Below are 18666 nucleotides of genomic sequence, written 5' to 3'. Positions count from 1 at the left end.
AAAACTAGGGACTTATTATGAGGAGTAGTAAAAAAAGATGGGTCACTTTGCTGTAGCTAGCGTTAGTGAAAATGTTAACGTTAGCGAAAGGTTCCTCCCCCCCCCCCCCCCCACAAGAAACTGGTGTAAGATGGGACGAGGAACTGAGCAGATCATGTGGTAGAATGCAGGGTTAAGGGGAGGCATCACAGTAGCGTGTGGCAATGTGCTTGACTGCAGAGATTTATCATACCAATATGTACATAGAACCATCAGAGCGTCGCTTGGGAGTAAAACCCTTTCACCAAGGAATTTACACCATATCTTCATAAGCCCACCAGTACCTCGATTTTTAATTTTTAACATTTACTTTTATTTTCTTTATTCAAGTATTAAAAAGTACCCATTTTTAAAATGTCAGCACGGGGACTGGTATCTGACATGAAATCATGTTTCACAACAAAGTTGAATCAAGGAATGTCCCCTGCAAAATAAACACGATTAAAAGATGTATCAAAACTTTCTAATTTCTACCTAATTTCTACCATCTAAAAATGACTCATAATAGAAAGTGCTCCATGGTATCATCTGTCTTTATATTTGTTTGACATACCTTTAAAGCACACACCATGCCATAATATTATTCTTCTGTTAGCATTTTTCTGACTCCTTATATCATACAACTCTACACCATGTGACTTAAAACTGGCCAAACACAGAGCTGCATGGATTTAAACCAGTGTCATCCATTCGATCTCAGCGCATACACTTTAGTTGTGAAGATATTCATGCTCTGCAAATGGTAGTTAACTATATACCCAACACCTTCATTAATAAATTTTTTTAAGGACCATCAGAGATCATAATAGTACCAATTTATACTCATAGTAATCCACTGATTGTTTGAAATACATAAAAATGGACCAATGACAAAGTCAATTTCATAACTTCTCTTTATCAAAACATCTTTTAAATGTATTCAACATCAATTGTGCTAACAAAACTCTTAAAACTTATCTTAGTACAGACCAGGAGACCATCTACCAATATAAATCATGTATCACTAGACTACATCAGGGGAGGTGGTAAGGTGATTACCTCCCCCGACGCAGTCTGGTGAAATCTGCGTTTGTGTACAATTTATTTACTGTATCAACAATATATTTGTACTTAAATGTTATTAAGAAACTGTGCACAGCTGTGATGAATAGCTTATTACCTTGGCTCCATTGTGGGGGCAGGTTTATATGCTTGCATACTAAAATATGTGAGGAACCAATCCCTGTTATTAAGTGCCATATTTAATCTTGTGATGGTACTACTGAGCGATCCAGTCAAATACTACTGGCAAGATGCTGCTGTTAACCCTGCATATCTCCCTGAAAAACTTAGGGACCCTTTTACTAAGCCGCAGTAGGGCAAACACGTGGGTAGCGTGCACTAAATTGACACTACTGCTAGGGTAGCACGGGTGCCCTGTGGTAGTTTTGAAGTTAGCATGCGCTATTTCCCACGATAGAAAATAATTTTCTACCATGGGGGGGGGGGGGGGGTTCTGGCAGTAATCAGCAGCATGGCCACATTACTGCAAACGGTCTGATTACCGCAGGGGTAACACGTGATCCCTTACCGCCAACTAAATAGGTGGTGTTAAGGGCCCAGGCAGTAAATTGTCACACGCTACTTTTAATAATAGCGCACGGCCATTTACCGCCCCATTGAAAAAGGCCTTTTTACCCACTGTGGTAGAAAATGGCCCAGTGCGTACCAATTTTACATGTCCAAACTAGTGCAGACCACCTTCTACTGCGGCTTAGTAAAAGGGCCCCTTAGAACGAAAAGGATCAACATTTGTTTATAGCTATGGTGAAGCATCAATAAACTTACAGAAATTAAATAAAGGAACATGACTTATTGTGTTGATCCAGTTACTAATCATTTCTTTTGTGTTGAGACATATGCAACACGGGCCAGCATGAGGCAGGTTCATGCTCAACTGCTGTGGTCTCTGGTGCTTGCATATCTTTGGTGCTGCACAGCATTGGAGTTCCATATAAATGGAAGTCATTGTAGTGTGGCAAACTGTGACCATAAAACTTTCAAAACAGTAAAGTAAAAGTGTAGTATAACTAAAATAAAAACATGTAATGCAGGGATAAGAATCTTTTAGTTTGTAGAGATTTTCAGATTTCCATTTTATCAACCTGGATTGTTGACCTTTTAACTTATGGGTTATAACTAAAAGGCAAATGGGGTGAGGGGATGGAGTCAGGAAAGGCAATTTAAAATAATGCTTACCCACAGAGTAAATCGCCCTGGAACACCATAGGGCATGCTGCTTTACATGTCATTGTTAAAAGCAAAATTGGCATGTATCTGAACTACCACAATTGTATAATTGCAGCTATTGCTGTTTGTTCACTGGTTATGGGTGGGGATTGGATCTTTACATTAAAAAATATTTTAAAAATCTGGATTTCATATATATTTTTTTTCACACTCCAGGAGCAATGACTGATAATACTATGGAAATTGAAAAGGATGAACTTGAAACAGAATCTTCGGTGCCTTCAATTCTAAAATCCCTAGGGAGTGATATCCAGGAAACTATGAATCCATATACCAAGAAGGTAAGTAAAGTAAATCCAAAATCTACAAGAAATGTAAAAATTAGTTCAGCCACTGAGAAACTTGAGCACTGTTATTTTTTTTTTCATGTAGACTTTTGGAGAATGTTTAGCGGCTGTGCTTCAGGTTCCTTTGATGCCCAGTTGGCAGGGCAAGACAATGTTTTAAAAGGTTAAATGGTTTTTTATTCAGGATCAAAGGAACCATACAGCACACAGTTGAACAAGAATAGCAAACAGAACAGCAGTCCATTACACAATAATAGGAAAACTGTGAGAGAACCATAAAACACAGTATAAAACAGAAGAAACTTACAATCCCAATTTTGTATATATCCCGTTGACACCCAACCCCATACCCTTTCAGAAGACAACCATTATTAAATAACCAAATCATGTTATGCTCTGAAATTTATTCAAAACTGTGCTTCTGGCCTTGTGGGAGATAATAAATAACAGTTCCAAACAGACAAAAAAAAAAAGAAAAGACTTTCTTCGTCTGTGGGTAACCTGGGCAGCCCATACCTCCATGACATTAAGGCATGTAATCTGTTTCTCCAATACCAAAAGGAGGGAGGCTCATCCTTCAACCAATGATTGAATATACACTTCCCCAGCGCATAGGCTGTACTAAGAAATAACTGAAAGCCTGTATCAGAAATCCCATAAGCTTCCCACTTAGCCAATAAGACTCCTTTCCAAGAAAAGACTATATACTGACCAAAAATAGTCCTCAAATATCTATGAAGTGTCCTTCAAAAAGCTTGGATACCACTACCTCTCCAGAAGACATGAAAAAAAGTGTTGTCCCCCCCGCTGACATTTGGAACACTGAGCAAGAGGCATCCAACCTACTTAAGAGGCCTGGTACTGTGATATATATGCTCTATGAAGTACGTGGTATTGACTGTCCTGGAGTTCGGCACTAAAGACCTACTTCGGGATAGCATTGATCAGTTTAGAGAAACCCACCCCCTCCAGAGCATACCCAGAGTCTTTACTCCAAGCCTCCTGAAGAGAACCATACTCCCACAGAGGGAGAAAAGAAGCCAAAGCTTTATGCAGTCCAGAGACCTGTCCAAAATCATCCCCCTACAAAAAATCTCTGCGCCATGAACCTAATCCTGTTTTCAAAGCAGCTTGATCTAAGCTTGCATAGTAGTGGTATAACTGCATATAAGCAAAATGATCCTTTTGTGTTAAAGAAAGTCTTTGTTGTAATTCCAAAAAAGAAAGATGGCCATCTTCATTGAAGAGATGGTCAAACAAGGTGATACCCAAGTTCGACCATCTCCTAAAGAGCCCTGACTCCATGCCTGCCAGAAAATCAATATTACCCCTACATGGCAACAAATCACTAACAATAGGATTCTGGTTCCAAAATTGCAAAAGCTCTCGACAAATACTTCTCAAGGGTTGCAACAGTATACTGCTGCAGTAAACCTGTAGCAAACTCTCATCCCTAGCCTGCAAAAGAAAGTTCAGATGCCATGGAACAAGATACTGGGGTAAACTGCTCAGAAGCAAATTTCCAATCCCAAAGATGCCTTAATAAACAAGCCTGATTATATAAGACAGGGTATACTTAACCCTCCCTTCGACCAAGTATCATAAAGATACTCCATATGCATTTTTTATTTCTTCCCACCCCAAACACAACTTCCTGCACATTCTGGTTAGCAATTGCAAATCTTTCCTCAAGAGACGTAATGGTAACACTTGCAAAACATACAGCCAGCGACGGAAAATCACCATTTTAAAGAGATTAATCCTACCCATTAATGATAAAGGTAAGCGACTCCATTTTTCAAAGTGAAGTTTAGTATCCTGCAACAACCTGTCTACATTCATACGGTATATGCTTTGTGTGTCCATAGACAACACCACCCCAAGGTAACAGAAAGAATTACATGCCCATTTCAATGGAAAGGGTCCCCTTCAACCCAAAACATCAGCCCGATCCCTCTGCATGGTCTCCGATTTTTCAAAATTTAATTTGAAAACCGAGAAATCCCCATACTCATTCATACATTCTAATAGTGCGGTAAGTGATGCAGGGGGATCTACCACATGTACCAACAGGTCATCTGCAAAGGCGCTATTTTGAAAGTATTTGTGCCTAACTTAAGGTCTTGTATGTCAAGATTCCTCTGAATGTCTCAAAGCAAGGGATCCAGTGTAAGGACAAACAGGGGCGATAATGGGCAACCCTACCTAGTACCACGATGTAAAGAGAAGGGGAAGGAAAGCAGGCCATTCACCCACACCTGTGCTTGAGGAGAAGTGTACAGAGCACGAATTGCATTTTGAAAAAAATCCACTTATGCCATAGGCATCTAAAACCCCAAACAAAAAGTCCCACACCACCCGGTCAAAGGCCTTTTCACATCAAAACTTATTAACAAGAAAGGAGTATCCTTCCTGACTGGATGCTAGCTCCAAAGTGGAGAGAATCTTCCACACATTCTTAGTAATTGTGCGGCCTTGCACAAAACCTACTTGAGAGTCCTCTATCATTTCTGGGAGGATACGAGATATAAGGTTTGCTAGGACTTCAGCAAACAATTTAGCTTCATAGTTGAGCAGCAAAATTGATCTATAGGATTCTGGTTTCTTCAAATTGTGGCCTGGTTTTGGCAAAACTACTATCTGAGCTAATCGCAGTGACTCAGGCAGTTGTCCCCCTCCCACTATGGAATTGAACATGAACGTCAGCGGGGGGACAACCTCGTCCCTCATCATCTTATAAAATTCCCCCCTATAACCATTGGGCCTGGGGACCTTTCCAAGGGGGCTCCTCTGTATAGTCCAAGCTACCTCCTCCTCCTCTCCAAAAGGTGCATTTAACATGGTCAAACTTTCTGGGTCCAATTGCGGAAGGTCCAAACCAGACAGATACATAGAACTTTCCAATGGTGGAGGAACAGGAACGGAATACAATTGGAGGAATACAGGACTTCTATCTTAAAAGACCCTGACAAGGATGAGCCAAGCGGGCCAGTAATTTCTCTCTCGTTAGCATGTTTATATAACTGATATTGAAAATAAGTATGTGACATCTGGGTATTCTGATGATTCAGTTCATTTAAGGTTTGTTAAGAACTGAGTTTTGACCTAAATATTGTGGTAGAGCCCATTAAGGCACCGTAATCATGAAACTTCTTTTTCTAAATGGAGCAATTCCCTTTCTCTAGCCTTTTTTTGGTGACTAGCATAGGACATAATCTCCCCTTATACCATTGCTTTAGTGGTATCCCAATGTAAGATAAGAGCATCCTTGTGAGCAGCATTAATCTCTCTTTAGGTCAGCCATTTCTGCGACAGGAAGTCTTGAAATCTCCCATAAAAATGAACAGGAAACCTCCACTGATAAGAATTTGGGGGCGTCTCAGGGAAGCCCAATAGACACCATAGCATGGTCTGTGATATTTTAATAGATCCAATCTTGGCCCCTTGTACTACTGTAAATAGACGGCGAGAAATAAAAATGTAATCAATCCTGGACATGGTGCAGTGCGCTCGAGACAAATGGGTATAATCTCGATCAACCGGATGTAAAGTGCGCCGCATATCCACCATATCCAGAACTTCACACGGCAGTGGACTCTGGACATATGATAGGAGCCCCCAATTTCCCCTGTGATCTAACTGTGGATCACCCACCTCAATGAAATCCCCTTCCACCAAATAAGGGACCCTATCAAAACTTTGGAGGTGTTGAAGAATCTGCCTATAAAAGGTTTTACTATAAGTATTTGGTGCATACACATTGCAAAGGAGCAATGGGTGGTGCTCAAGGATTAAATGAACTATTACAAATCTACCAGCATCATCATGAATAACCTTATGTGTAGTAATATGGAAACCCTTCCTAATATAATAACTCCAGCCTTTTTGTCACAAGCAGGGGACTCAAAATTAGACCCTACCCACCAACAACTAAGCTTCTGATGTTCCTTAGCATCCAAATGAGTTTCCTGGAGGACAGCAATAGACACCTTCAGTTGGTTCAAGGTCTGCAATATTTTTTGTCGTTTGGCGATGAAATACCACCCACATTCCAAGTCACTATCTTAAAGGGCATTATGTAACAGCACTGGCAAGTGAAAACCACCAACAGGAATATTCCAGCCAGTATCCACACCCGGCATACCAAGAATCCCTGCCTGCTTTCTCCTGCCCACCCCCTCCCTCTCCTAATGGGCACCATAATGAGCTCGACTTCCTTGCCCCCATCTATGGTCCCCTTTGAAAAGGAAAGTAAGAAAATATATAGGTATCCAGTCTGCCCATAAAAAAAAAAAAAGAGAAATCAGGAGCAGCAAATGCCTCTTTAAAACATGGGATTAGAAGAACCTCACATTCCCTGCCCCAGATAAGCAGTCAGTGAAGAAACCAGCATAAGCAAGAAAGTATAAATGTGAAAAATTCAAAAAAGCAAAGGTGGCATACTAGATTCCCCCACTCCAACAGAAAATTAAAGGTCCAAGCCCAAGATCCGATAGTACAGAATCTTCATTTGGAAGTGCTTGGTTGGTCTCATTCCAATTGGTCCACAAAGACTTGGGCTGCCGCGACTATATCATAGTATAGGGCACCATTATGGTAACTATCCAATTTAGCTGGATAGATTAAAGTGTATTTGCAATTTGTGTAGGCGACCACACAACGGCGCAAACTGCTTATAGACTTTGGATGAGTAGTCCTGGAAACACACGATCTTATGTCCTTCATAGTCCAGTGTTTTACCACTTCAGAAAGCTGACAGTATCTCCATCTTATTGTGATAGTGGAGTAATATGAAAATGACTACCCTGGGATGCTCCGTAGCTGTTCTTTTGGGACCCAAACAATGTGAGCATTCTTTACGTAGAGGACCAGCAGTGCTTTGATGTTGTAGGATCCTAGGAAACCAAGCTTCCAAAAACCCACGGAGTTCTGCTTCCTGTACCGATTCTGGCAATCCAGCCAGTCTCAGGTTGTTTCTACGGGAATGATTTTCAAGATCATCCAACTTCCCCTCAGAAGAAGCAACCTTTTGTAGATGCCCGAGTTCCACTGAAGAGTTCTGAGTCAAGGTCTCAATCTCTCTCACCCTCTGCTGAACTGCTTGTAGGTCTTTGAAGTAATGAGACGATGCTCCATGCTGTGCAATATATCAAAGTATTTGCTACAATTGTGTGCCCATAGCCTGTTCCATGGCCAAGCAGACTTCCGTAACAATTTCAGCAGCCCATTCAGAGCTCATTGTAGGTGAGGAGGGGGTACTCTGCCACTTTTAGGCTGTCCCCATGGCTCTTCTCCAAGTCTTCTAGATGCCATGTGGAAGCATGCCAAGATTGCAGATAGTCACCAAAAGTGCCACAGCGGTCCGGAGGAAGAGAAAAAAAAAAAGAGGGGGGAGGGGGCTAGGATTGACAACAGAACACAGTCCTATAGACCAAACCCCAGCTGAGTGAGAAGGTACACTATCAATACAGGAAAGTGTCTGTAGGGTGGTATGACAGATTCTTTTGAATGGAAAGCACCTCCAGTATTAAGCAGGAAGAGTAGGAGACAAAAAAAAATAAAAAACAGGCACAGGTCTTCTCAGGCCTCCAGTAGAAGAGCACCAATAAGGCGGTCCTGCAAGGAATCCGAGCCAGCCACGTGTAAATCAAAAGGCCCAAAGGGCAGCAACCAGCACCATTTTCGATCTACGAAGTGCACACCCCAGCACTTGTCTGTGACGCAGCCCCAGGAGAAGAAATCAGCATAAGGAGAAGTTTGATGGGTATTGAATCCATTCTGTGCTCTCTCCAAAGCAACTACACTGCACAACGTGCAAGGAGGCTCTCATCCCTTCCACAGATCCCGGGACTGACATGTTGCTGCGCTCCATGCCGCCAGAGTCCACAGATCATCACTGCTCCTCGTCGTGCTGCCAAGCCGCACAGGCAACCAAGTCCACCGCAACGGTCCTCTCTGTCACATACCTCCGCCGATCCCAGGACCAACAGATGCCATTCTGACAACAGGGGTGGGGGAGATTGCGTGCTGCTAGCTCCGATTATCAGCGCCGCACTTCACGGCAAGCGATTCATGAGGTGGAGCTGAATGCAAGGGAGCTTTCCAGGTATGCATGCTGTATGCCAAACGCGAGGCTGCAGTTCTAAAATTAAATGGGGCATCCAGGTGGTCAGTATCGGGGGTTATGCAGAAGGGGGCATCAGGACCTCAGCATGTAGCGGCCATCTTGGCCGGCAGCCCCATCAGAAGTCAGGGCAAGGAAATTTTTTATTTTACCTTCAATACCTGGTTCCTCCTCCTCAGACACGGATTTCCAAGCTTCTCCCAATGACCTCAAAGCTATGCTGGTTTTTAGAATATGCAGGAGTATGTCTGAAGTAAATTTGTAATTAGCAAACACCTCAGCATTTGTCATCTCCCCAACACATGCATTCATAAGTACATAAGTATTGCCATACTGGGACAGACCAAAGGTCCATGAAGCCCAGCATCCTGTTTCCACAGTGGCCAATCAAGGTTACAAGTACCTGCCAGGATCCCAAAACAGTACAATACATTTTATGCTGGTTATCCTAGAAATAGGCAGTGGATTTTAATAATGGCTTATGGACTTATCTTTTAGGAAGCTATCCAAACCTTTTTTTAAACCCCGCTAAGCTAACTGCTTTTACAAAATTCTGTTGAAAGTGAGTGAATTGTGAGTACACAACTTTAGAGGTGATGATGGTAAGACTTAGCACAATGCAAAAATGATTTGCACTTTGACTCCTGTCCCCACCCCCTCAGAATCCACTGGTTTATTGAAGTAGTATAAACAGAAAACTGGGGCACATCTGTGGTTCATTTGCACAAATATAAATGCACATACACGTAACAGTATGCTCAAAGAATTATCATTGAGGCTTAAGATATTAAATATTATTGTAAGAGTAAAATAAAATGCCTCAGCAAATTTTATTACATGATCTGTTTTTCCTTTTATCCTTCCCTTCTCCTCCTTATCTATTTTTGTTTTCATTGTTAACTTTTTTTGCCCTATTCTTATTTCACCCTCTCATTATAGTTCTTCTTCCCTCCCAGTGTTTTCTTCCTACCTATGTTTATTCTACTTTTTCTCCATACCACACCCCATTCCTGCAGTCTCTTCCATGACTTTCTTCTAACTCCCCCCCTTTCAACCCACACACATTGTTTTTGCAGCCCATACAGTCCACCTACTCAGGGCTATTCTACTCTTTGATAGGAGTCTGTTCCTTGTCAGTCGGGTGGAAATGTTCACGAATGCGCATCCCACCCACACTAAACAGTCAGTCTCCCATCTACTTTTACATATAGTTATATAGATATTCGAGCGGTACCGAATAGCATATTTTACTATTTGGCCAAATGTGCATTGAGCTTTAACATAACAAATAATAAGAGATCAAGTATTTATTTCAGTAGGATTTAGCACAGTAGAGCCCTGGACTAGTCCTATTCAAATTTAAATCACTATTCAGCTGAATAAGAATAAGGTATTCAGGGCCAAATCCAGTATGACTACTCAGTACAGCTCTAATAGATGCATCTTTATATACTGCTGACCAGTCTCTCTCATGCATATTCATTGTGGATATCCTGAAAACCTGACAATTTTAAACAAGTTCCAAACGGACTAAAAAAACATAGGGCTCCTTTTACAAAGCGGTGCTGCCGATTAGCGGTGTGCTTCAATTCCCAAGGGCTTCTTTGCATTCAGCGCGCGCTAACTGATAGCGCCACATTTTAAAGTCTCCCTGTTGTCCCAGGTACAGAATAAATACCTGTATATAATATGTAAACCGCTTTGATTGTAACTACAGAAAGGAGGTATATCAAATCCCATCCCCTAAAAAAAAAGAAATTAAGTAAAAGGAGCCCATAGTGAAATGTTTTTATGAAGTTTGCAATCAAAATCACACACACACAAAAAAACAATTTAAAAGCAGAAAAAAAACTCTTAAAAAACAAAAATAACAAAACAGTGGTAAAACAGCATCAGGCTCATTTTCAAAAGCCAAAGACACCCATCTTTCGACACAAATCGGAAGATGGGCATCCTTCTCACAGGGTCGCCCAAATTGGCATAATTGAAAGCCGATTTTGGGCGTCCCCAACTGCTTTCCATCGCTGGGATGACCAAAGTTCACGGGGGCGTGTCAGAGGTGTAGCAAAGGCAGAACTTGGGCGTGCCTAACACATGGGCGTCCTCGACACATAATGGAAAAAAAAAGGCCGTCCCTGATGAGCACTTGGACGACTTTACCTGGTCCTGTTTTTCTTACGACCAAGCCACAAAAAGGTGCCTGAACTGACCAGATGACCACTGGAGAGAATGGGGGATCACTTCTCCTTACTCCCCCAGTGGTCACTAACCCCCTCCCACCCTCAAAAAACATCTTTAAAAATATTTTGTGCCAGCCTCAAATGTCATACTCCGGTCCATCACAGCAGTATGCAGGTACCAGGTACTGGGGCAGTTTTAGTGGTTGCAGTGCACTTCAGGCAGGCGGACTCAGGCCCCCCCCCCCCCCCCGTTACACTTCTGGTGGTAAATGTGAGCCCACCAAAACCCACCAGAAACCCACTATACCCGCATCTAGGTGCCCCCGTTCACCCCTAAGGGCTATGGTAGTGGTGTACAGTTGTGGGTAGTGGGTTTTGGGGGGGGCTCAGCACACAAAGTAAGGGAGCTATGTACCTGGGAGCAATTTCTGAAGTCCACGGCAGTGCCCCCTAAGGTGTCCGGTTGGTGTCCTGGCATGTCAGGGGGACCAGTGCACTACGAATGCTGGCTCCTCCCACGACCAAAGGGCTTGCATTTGGTCGTTTCTGAGATGGGCGTCCTTGGTTTCCATTATCGCCGAAAATCAGAAAACGACTAGGTCTAGGGACGACCATCTCTAAGGACGACCTAAATGTCAAGATTTTGGCGTCCATGACCGTATTATCGGATGTCCATCTTGTTTCGATAATACGGGTTTCCCTGCCCCTCCACTGGGACGGGACATTTTGCGAGGACGTCCTCAGCAAAACTTGGACATCCCTTTCGATTATGCCCCTCTATGCGTTCTAGTAATGTCAATGCATTTCAATTACTCATTTTTGTGTTACTACATCGGAAGAAGCTTCAAACATATAGTAAACTTTCTAAAACCTATGTATACAGTTATACCATTATTGATGTGGAAGTGAAAACAGAGAAAGTGCAGCCCTACTCTTGTAAAATATGATACATGTTATCTCCCATCTAAAATTGACATATCCCCACCCCCAGGGAAAAAAAAAAAGAGGATCAGGTGAGTGAGTAGGTTAAGGTGCTATCCACATATAGAGTACAGAGGGAGGGGCAATGTTAAAACATTTTAAAAAACTGATGAGGACAGCACACCGTGTATGTGCCATCACACACATATGTAGGTTGCAAAATAGCGAAGTGGCAGCACAAACAGGTAAATGGCTGCCATTTTGCAAACCCACATGGTTCTCTCCCAACAGGCAACCCCTACACCCATCAATGTGTCTTCCCCCTCCCCCCCAATTAACACCCCACCCTCCAGATATGGAAGGTTGGCCCCTAGTGGAAGTCTCACAGGACTACCTCTAAAATGCATGGGCACCATTTCCTCTGCTGGTGCCAGGTGGGAGCGGAGGGAGACTGCTCCGGTCTCCACACCATAGACCTCTGGGATACCCTCCAGGTAAGCCCCAGGGGCAGCTAGAATTCTTGAAAATTGCATTTACCTAGAAAACAGCTTTTCATATTTAACAAGGTTTGGAATTCATCTCTTCAACTGATGTTAGAATTGATTTTTTGCTCCAAAGTCTTTCCACTTCCAATTTGTAAACCATGACATTTTGTTATTTTTCCAGCTGTTTTCCATTCTACTATCACAAAGTGAAAATCACTTACAGATCCTATTCACTCCAAAAATCAAGAGAAAAACTCAAAACATACAAGTGAATCAAAATACAGGCACTTACTCTATTTTTTGAAACAAAAATAAAGGAGGAAAAAGACCTCATAACACTAAGGTAAACAAAACATTAAGGCAAACCGCTGAATCAGTGGCTTCACTTGCACACAAACAAGTAATCATGGGTCAAAAAACCTCCTCAACAAAAATGAAACAATCTAAAAAGTGCCTAATAAGTGAGCATTAGTCCAAATACTGCTATAACTTATCATAAAAATGCTGTGTCTGCATATCCGGTTGCTCAGTCTCGGCGGGAAGACAAAAAAGCAGTGCTGTCCTGATGGACCCATTTCGCATCAGCTTCCGCTGAGGACCTTACTGTGCTTTAATTCTGCAAACCAAAAAACAACAAAAATCAGCCTACAAACTCACATGCACTATAAAACAAAAACCAAAATGAAATGCTCAAGATCCTACCTTTGACATGAGGGTAGTCACTCCGTTGCACAACCGCTGTCAATCAGAGGAGGCGAATGGCGCCCACATTTAAAAAGGATGCTAAACTTGGACTACCCAATCAAAGCTGAAAATGTCATAGCTCAGCCTGCCGATACAAAAAAATGCAAAAATAAAAAAATAGAAAAAATTATGAATAGAGAAAAATAGAAAAATCTGAGAAATGCTGACCGATGTAAGATCGAGTTTAATCCATGAGGCTGTTGTTCTAATTGTAACAATCTGCTCAAGTCACCACCCCGAATGTTGCTAGGAATCACCCAAAATTGCAGAGACTCAAGAACATGATGAAATTTTCTGCAATGTGAGACAAAAGGTGCTCCAATTTTGTTGTTGGTCACACATGATTTGTGTTCAGTCATTCGAATTGAAAATGTTTGTTCAGTTTTACCAACATAAATTTCTGACATGGACACTGCAGAATATATACCACATGATCAGATTTACAGGTGGTTTGATACTTCAGTTTGTAAACCTTTCCATCTGCCGGATTTGTGAACTCAGTGCATTCAACAGTCATCGCACGGTATGCATAAGTACCATACCTTGAATGTCCACCTATACCAATAGGGGGAATGTCTCACAACATGTGCGGACACAAAGGGGCTTATTTTCAAAGCACTTAGACTTAAAGTTCCATAGGATACTATGGAACTTTGTAAGTCTAAGTGCTTTGAAAATATGCCTCAAAATCTCTTTTAAATTCCAATCTCTAGAGTAAGCGATTCTTAAATGATGATCTTGAAATACACTGTGGGACTGCATGATATCCCAATTCTTCTGGATAATATTGACCACCTCTTCTCCTCCCATCTTGTAACATAAAGTAAAAGTCTCACAAGGATCATCATGCGAAGATTGAGGTTTATTGGAAAGCAAAAAATCACGATTGTTGAAGTGTGCTTTGGTGTATGATCTCTTCAAAACCTGTGACGGATAACCCCTCTGTTTCAAAGCTTCTGCCAGATCACTGGCTTGTTGTTTGAAGTCACCGATATTATTACAAATTCTGCGATATCTCAGTGTTCTAGGATGACAACTTTTGTTTTGCAGTAGAATGTTCCTATCCTTGAGTTTCCTTAAAACTCGGGTATGGAACGCCCCATCTCTGATGTCAACCATTACATCCAAGAAATGAATGCTACTGTCAGAAACTTCATATGTGAACTGTATGGCTGAATTGCGGGTGTTTAACTAGTCAATAGAAAGTTTTAACTGGAGTAGATCACCTTTCCACAACATGAAGACATCATCGATAAAACATTCAATAACCATTAACAAATGGTAAATATCAGTAATCGTGATAGCATCCAAAATCTGAAGGAAGTGGATCGTATCTTTCACATAAGGAGACAAAACCACTAAGGGCTTTAAAAAATAATCCACAAGGGGTTCTATCTTTATCTCTGTTAATGGCTCTCACATCCTCCCTGTCTCCTCGGCTCTTAACCTTGGAGTCATCTTTGATTCCTCTCTCTCCTTCTCTGCACATATTCAACAGATCGCCAAAACCTGTCGTTTATCTACAATATTAGCAAAATTCACCCCTTCCTTTCTGAATACGCTGCCAGGACCCTTATCCACACCCTTGTCACCTCTCGCTTGGACTATTGCAATTTACTTCTCACTGGTCTTCCGCTCAGCCATCTCTCTCCTCTCCAATCTGTCCAAAATTCTGCAGCATGACTTATTTTCCGCCAGAATCGTTATATCCACACTAGCCCACTCCTCGAGTCACTTCACTGGCTCCCTGTCCACTTCCGCATTCAATTTAAACTTCTCTTACTGACCTTTAAATGCATCCACTCTGCAGCCCCCCATTACCTCTCCAGTTTCATCTCTCCCTACATTCCTCCCCGTGAACTCTGCTCACTGGACAAATCTCTCTTGTCGTCCCCCTTCTCCTCCGTTGCTAACTCCAGGCTTCGCTCCTTAGGCCTGGAATAGACTTCCTGGACCTATACGTCTAGCTCCATCTCTACCTGTTTTCAAATCTATGCTGAAAACCCACCTTTTCACTGCTGCTTTTTAGCTCCCATTACTCCCTCACCCACCATAACTGCCTTGTCTGTCTGTATTATTTAGATTGTAAGCTATTTTGAGCAGGGACTGTCTCTTTGTATCAGGTGTTCAGCGCTGCGTGCGTCTGGTAGCGCTATACAAATGCTAATAATAATAATAAAGATCCCCGGAGAGATAAAATAGGGCGGCCCGGAGGTTTGTCAAGACTCTTGTGAATGTTTGGCAAAATATACAACATTGGTGTCTGAGGATGTCTGAGATTAAGAAACCACCACTCTTTCTTCGTCAAAAATCCCTGCTCTAAAGCTTCAAATGTCAAAATGTTAATTTCTTCTTGCAATTCCTCAGTCGGATCACCATCTAGACGCTCATTGTGTGGCTGCAGCACGTTGAGACAAAATTTCATCCACATACGCTGTCTTGTCCTGTACCACCACTGCTTTGCCTTTGTCGGCCTTTTTAATTACTATCTTCTCAGATCTTAACTTCTTCAAAGAACCTTGTTCTTCCCTGGTAAGACTGTCTTTAGTCCAACCCTGTGAAATCACAAAGGACCCAACTTCCCTTAAAGGCACCTCCTTAAATATCTTCACAATCGGATCCAAGTGGAATGTGAATAAACCCTAGAAGGATCTTCTTTTATCTCTCTGGTGGAAAAATATATCCTCAGTTGTAGTTACATAGTAACATGGTAAATGACGGCAGAAAAAGACCTGCATGGTCCATCCAGTCTGCCCAACAAGACAAACTCATATGTGCTACTTTTTGTGTATACCCTACTTTGATTTGTACCTGTCCTCTTCAGGGCACAGACCGTATAAGTCTGTCCAGCACTATCCCCGCCTCCCAACCACCAGCCCCGCCTCCCACCACTGGCTCTGGCACAGACCGTATAAGTCTGCCCAGCACTATCCTCGCCTCCCACCACCAGCTGGCTCTGCCACCCAATCTCGGCTAAACTCCTTTGGATCCATTCCTTCTGAATAGGATTCCTTTATGTTTATCCCACGCTTCTTTGAATTCTGTTAATGTTTTCATTTCCACCACCTCCCGTGGTAGTTGTCTAATAAATCGTTCAAGGTCAATATGAAATTGAAATAAGTCAAATCTGGAAGAAGGCACAAACGATAAGCCCTTGGATAACAATTGTGAAGCGCTGCGTACGACTGGTAGCGCTATAGAAATGATTTGTAGTAGGATAACAAGCTGTAATACGACGAAGTCAACTCAAGGGAAGAAAGGTTCATTACCATTGCTGGAACTGCCATTGAGACTGAGTCTGGGGGCGGGGAGGTCCGGTGTTTCCACCCCATCTTCTGCGCGAATTTCTTCCTCTTCCTCTGTATGGACATGCGTCTAAAAAATCACTACTGTGATCACTGCCCGAGGAAGAACTGTCACTAGCACTGTATTCTAAGGAACCACTCTGATTACTCTCAATGGTGCCCCTGGCCCCCTGATCCTTTCACATCCATAAATATACTCGATTCTCAGCATAATCTTTAGTGTCCCTTTCGAATTTCTTGAGTTTGACCTTTTCTGATGGTTTCATGAAATGGACTCAAGGTTTCTTTCAATTTGTCATGCTGTTTCTCAAAATCTGATGAAGTCTCTTTCAACTTATTAAGGTCCGCACTGCTTTTATGTCTTCCCACTGAGACTGAGCAACTGGATATACAGACACAACATTATTAAGAGAAGTTATAGCAGTATTTGGACTAATGCTCACTTATTAGGCACTTTTTTGATTGTTTCATTTTTGTTGAGGTTTTTAAACCCATGATTACTTGTTTGTGTGCAATGTCTTCAATGTCGCCTTCGGCACCTAATCACTACGCCTTTTCTCAGGAAATCTAAACTACCCCAACTTGACATTTCGTCCTCTAGATTGTAAGCTCTTCTGAGCAGGGACTGTCCTTATTTGTTAATTTGTACAGCGCTGCGTAACCCTAGTAGCGCTCTAGAAATGTTAAGTAGTAGTAGTAGTAAGCCGCTGATTCAGCGGTTTGCCTTTATGTTTTGTTTGCTGCAGTGTTATGAGGTCTTTTGCCTCCTTTATTTTTGTTTAAAAAAAAAAAATAGAGTAAGTGCCTGTATTTTGATTCACTGTATGTTTTGAGTTTTCCATTCTACTATCACCAGGTATTTCCACATCTATAAACCATATATTTATCTTATGACTGTGATGTCAGGAGTGTTATGCGGGATGCAAAGAACAAATCATAAAGAAACTCCAGACCGCCTAAAACACAGCAGCTAGGCTTATATTTGGAAAAATGCGTTTTGACAGCACCAAACCCCTCCGAGAAAAACTGCACTGGCTCCCACTCAAAGAACGGATTACTTTCAAAATCTGTACGATAGTCCATAAAATTATCTACGGCGAAGCCCCGGGATACATGACAGACCTCATAGACCTGACAACCAGAATCACTACAAAATCAGCATGATCATACCTAAACCTCCACTACCCAAGCACAAAAGGACTCAAATACAAATCTACTTATGCATCCAGATTTTCCTACTTAAGCGCACAACTATGGAACACACTGCCAAAAGTAGTAAAAACTACGCTTGACCACCTAAATTTCCAAAAAGCATTAAAAACAAACCTGTTCAGAAAGGCTTACCCCAGCGACCCAGCACAAAAAACCTGCTTACCTGCAATACAACGTAACCAAAGACCGTAATGGACATATCCTAACTTTTCCTCTCTAAGTTCCCTTAATGTATTCAACATATATGAACCTTAGTCTACCACAATATCACCTTGTATTTGTTCATACCGGAACTGGCTAACGCTGTTACAGAACTATGTAAGCCACATTGAGCCTACAAATAGGTGGGAAAATGTGGGATACAAATGTAACAAATAAAGAATAAATAAATAAATAAATAAATATTATGCGCCAAGTGCCTCTTAGTTTGTATTTTATAGTCCCAAAGATCTTGACAGCTCATTTTCTATAACCTTTCCAATAATATAGTTGTTTGCTATTGTTATTTAGAAAATTATCAAAATAAAAGCAATACTATAAAAGTTGACACACTTTTAGAGATGCTATTTTTTGCTTTTAGATGAAAGAAAAATCAAAGTAGTTTAACTTTTTGTTTTCTTGCATTTCTTCCTGGGAAGAAGACTAACTGGCAAACAGCTCTGATTCAGTATTTGAAGGGACCATGGCCAGCTTTTAACTGCAATGACATTGTTGGCTTCCTAGTTCAGTACATTATATTATGGAGTTAAGAAACGTTAGTTTTAGACACTTTTTAAAACTTAAAATAATAGTCCTCATGTCCCTCGGTTGGCCACCGTAAAGTTTAGTAGTTGGAACTGCACAAAATAAAGCGCTAGAGTCTTAAGGTTAATAATCAAGAGAAAAATCAGGAGTAGACATTCTCTCTTCCTACTTTGCAGTAACACCTGTTAGGCAGGAAATTTGCCGCGAGTCTGTTACAGTTTGTTTGGGGGCGTGTCGTTATTCAGGGTGTTATCGGAGCTGTAGAAAGCGAGCGATCCTACAACCCCTGCCTTTTACAGTTACATACACACCTGCTCAGCAGTTACCGGAAGGTAG

The 18666-nt window shown here is 41.7% G+C and overlaps 2 protein-coding genes across 4 annotated transcripts in view; one reads left to right on the top strand and one right to left on the bottom strand.

The window, feature by feature from the left end:
• The window catches only part of MIA3 (MIA SH3 domain ER export factor 3), a 237758-nt gene that overhangs the window by 48270 nt on the left and 170822 nt on the right, over positions 1–18666 (top strand). For all 3 annotated transcript variants that reach the window (XM_030195990.1, XM_030195989.1, XM_030195988.1), the window contains exon 6: positions 2485–2609. In XM_030195990.1, the coding sequence (XP_030051850.1) occupies positions 2485–2609 (125 nt within the window). The remainder of the gene's footprint in view (positions 1–2484; positions 2610–18666) is intronic.
• Positions 1–18666, bottom strand: part of TAF1A (TATA-box binding protein associated factor, RNA polymerase I subunit A) — a 182512-nt gene that overhangs the window by 163383 nt on the left and 463 nt on the right. The window lies entirely within an intron of this gene.

The sequence above is a fragment of the Microcaecilia unicolor genome, chromosome 3 (genome assembly GCF_901765095.1).
Source record: "Microcaecilia unicolor chromosome 3, aMicUni1.1, whole genome shotgun sequence".
NCBI classification, from domain to species: Eukaryota; Metazoa; Chordata; class Amphibia; order Gymnophiona; family Siphonopidae; genus Microcaecilia; species Microcaecilia unicolor.
This window is presented reverse-complemented; position numbering and strand designations above follow the sequence as displayed.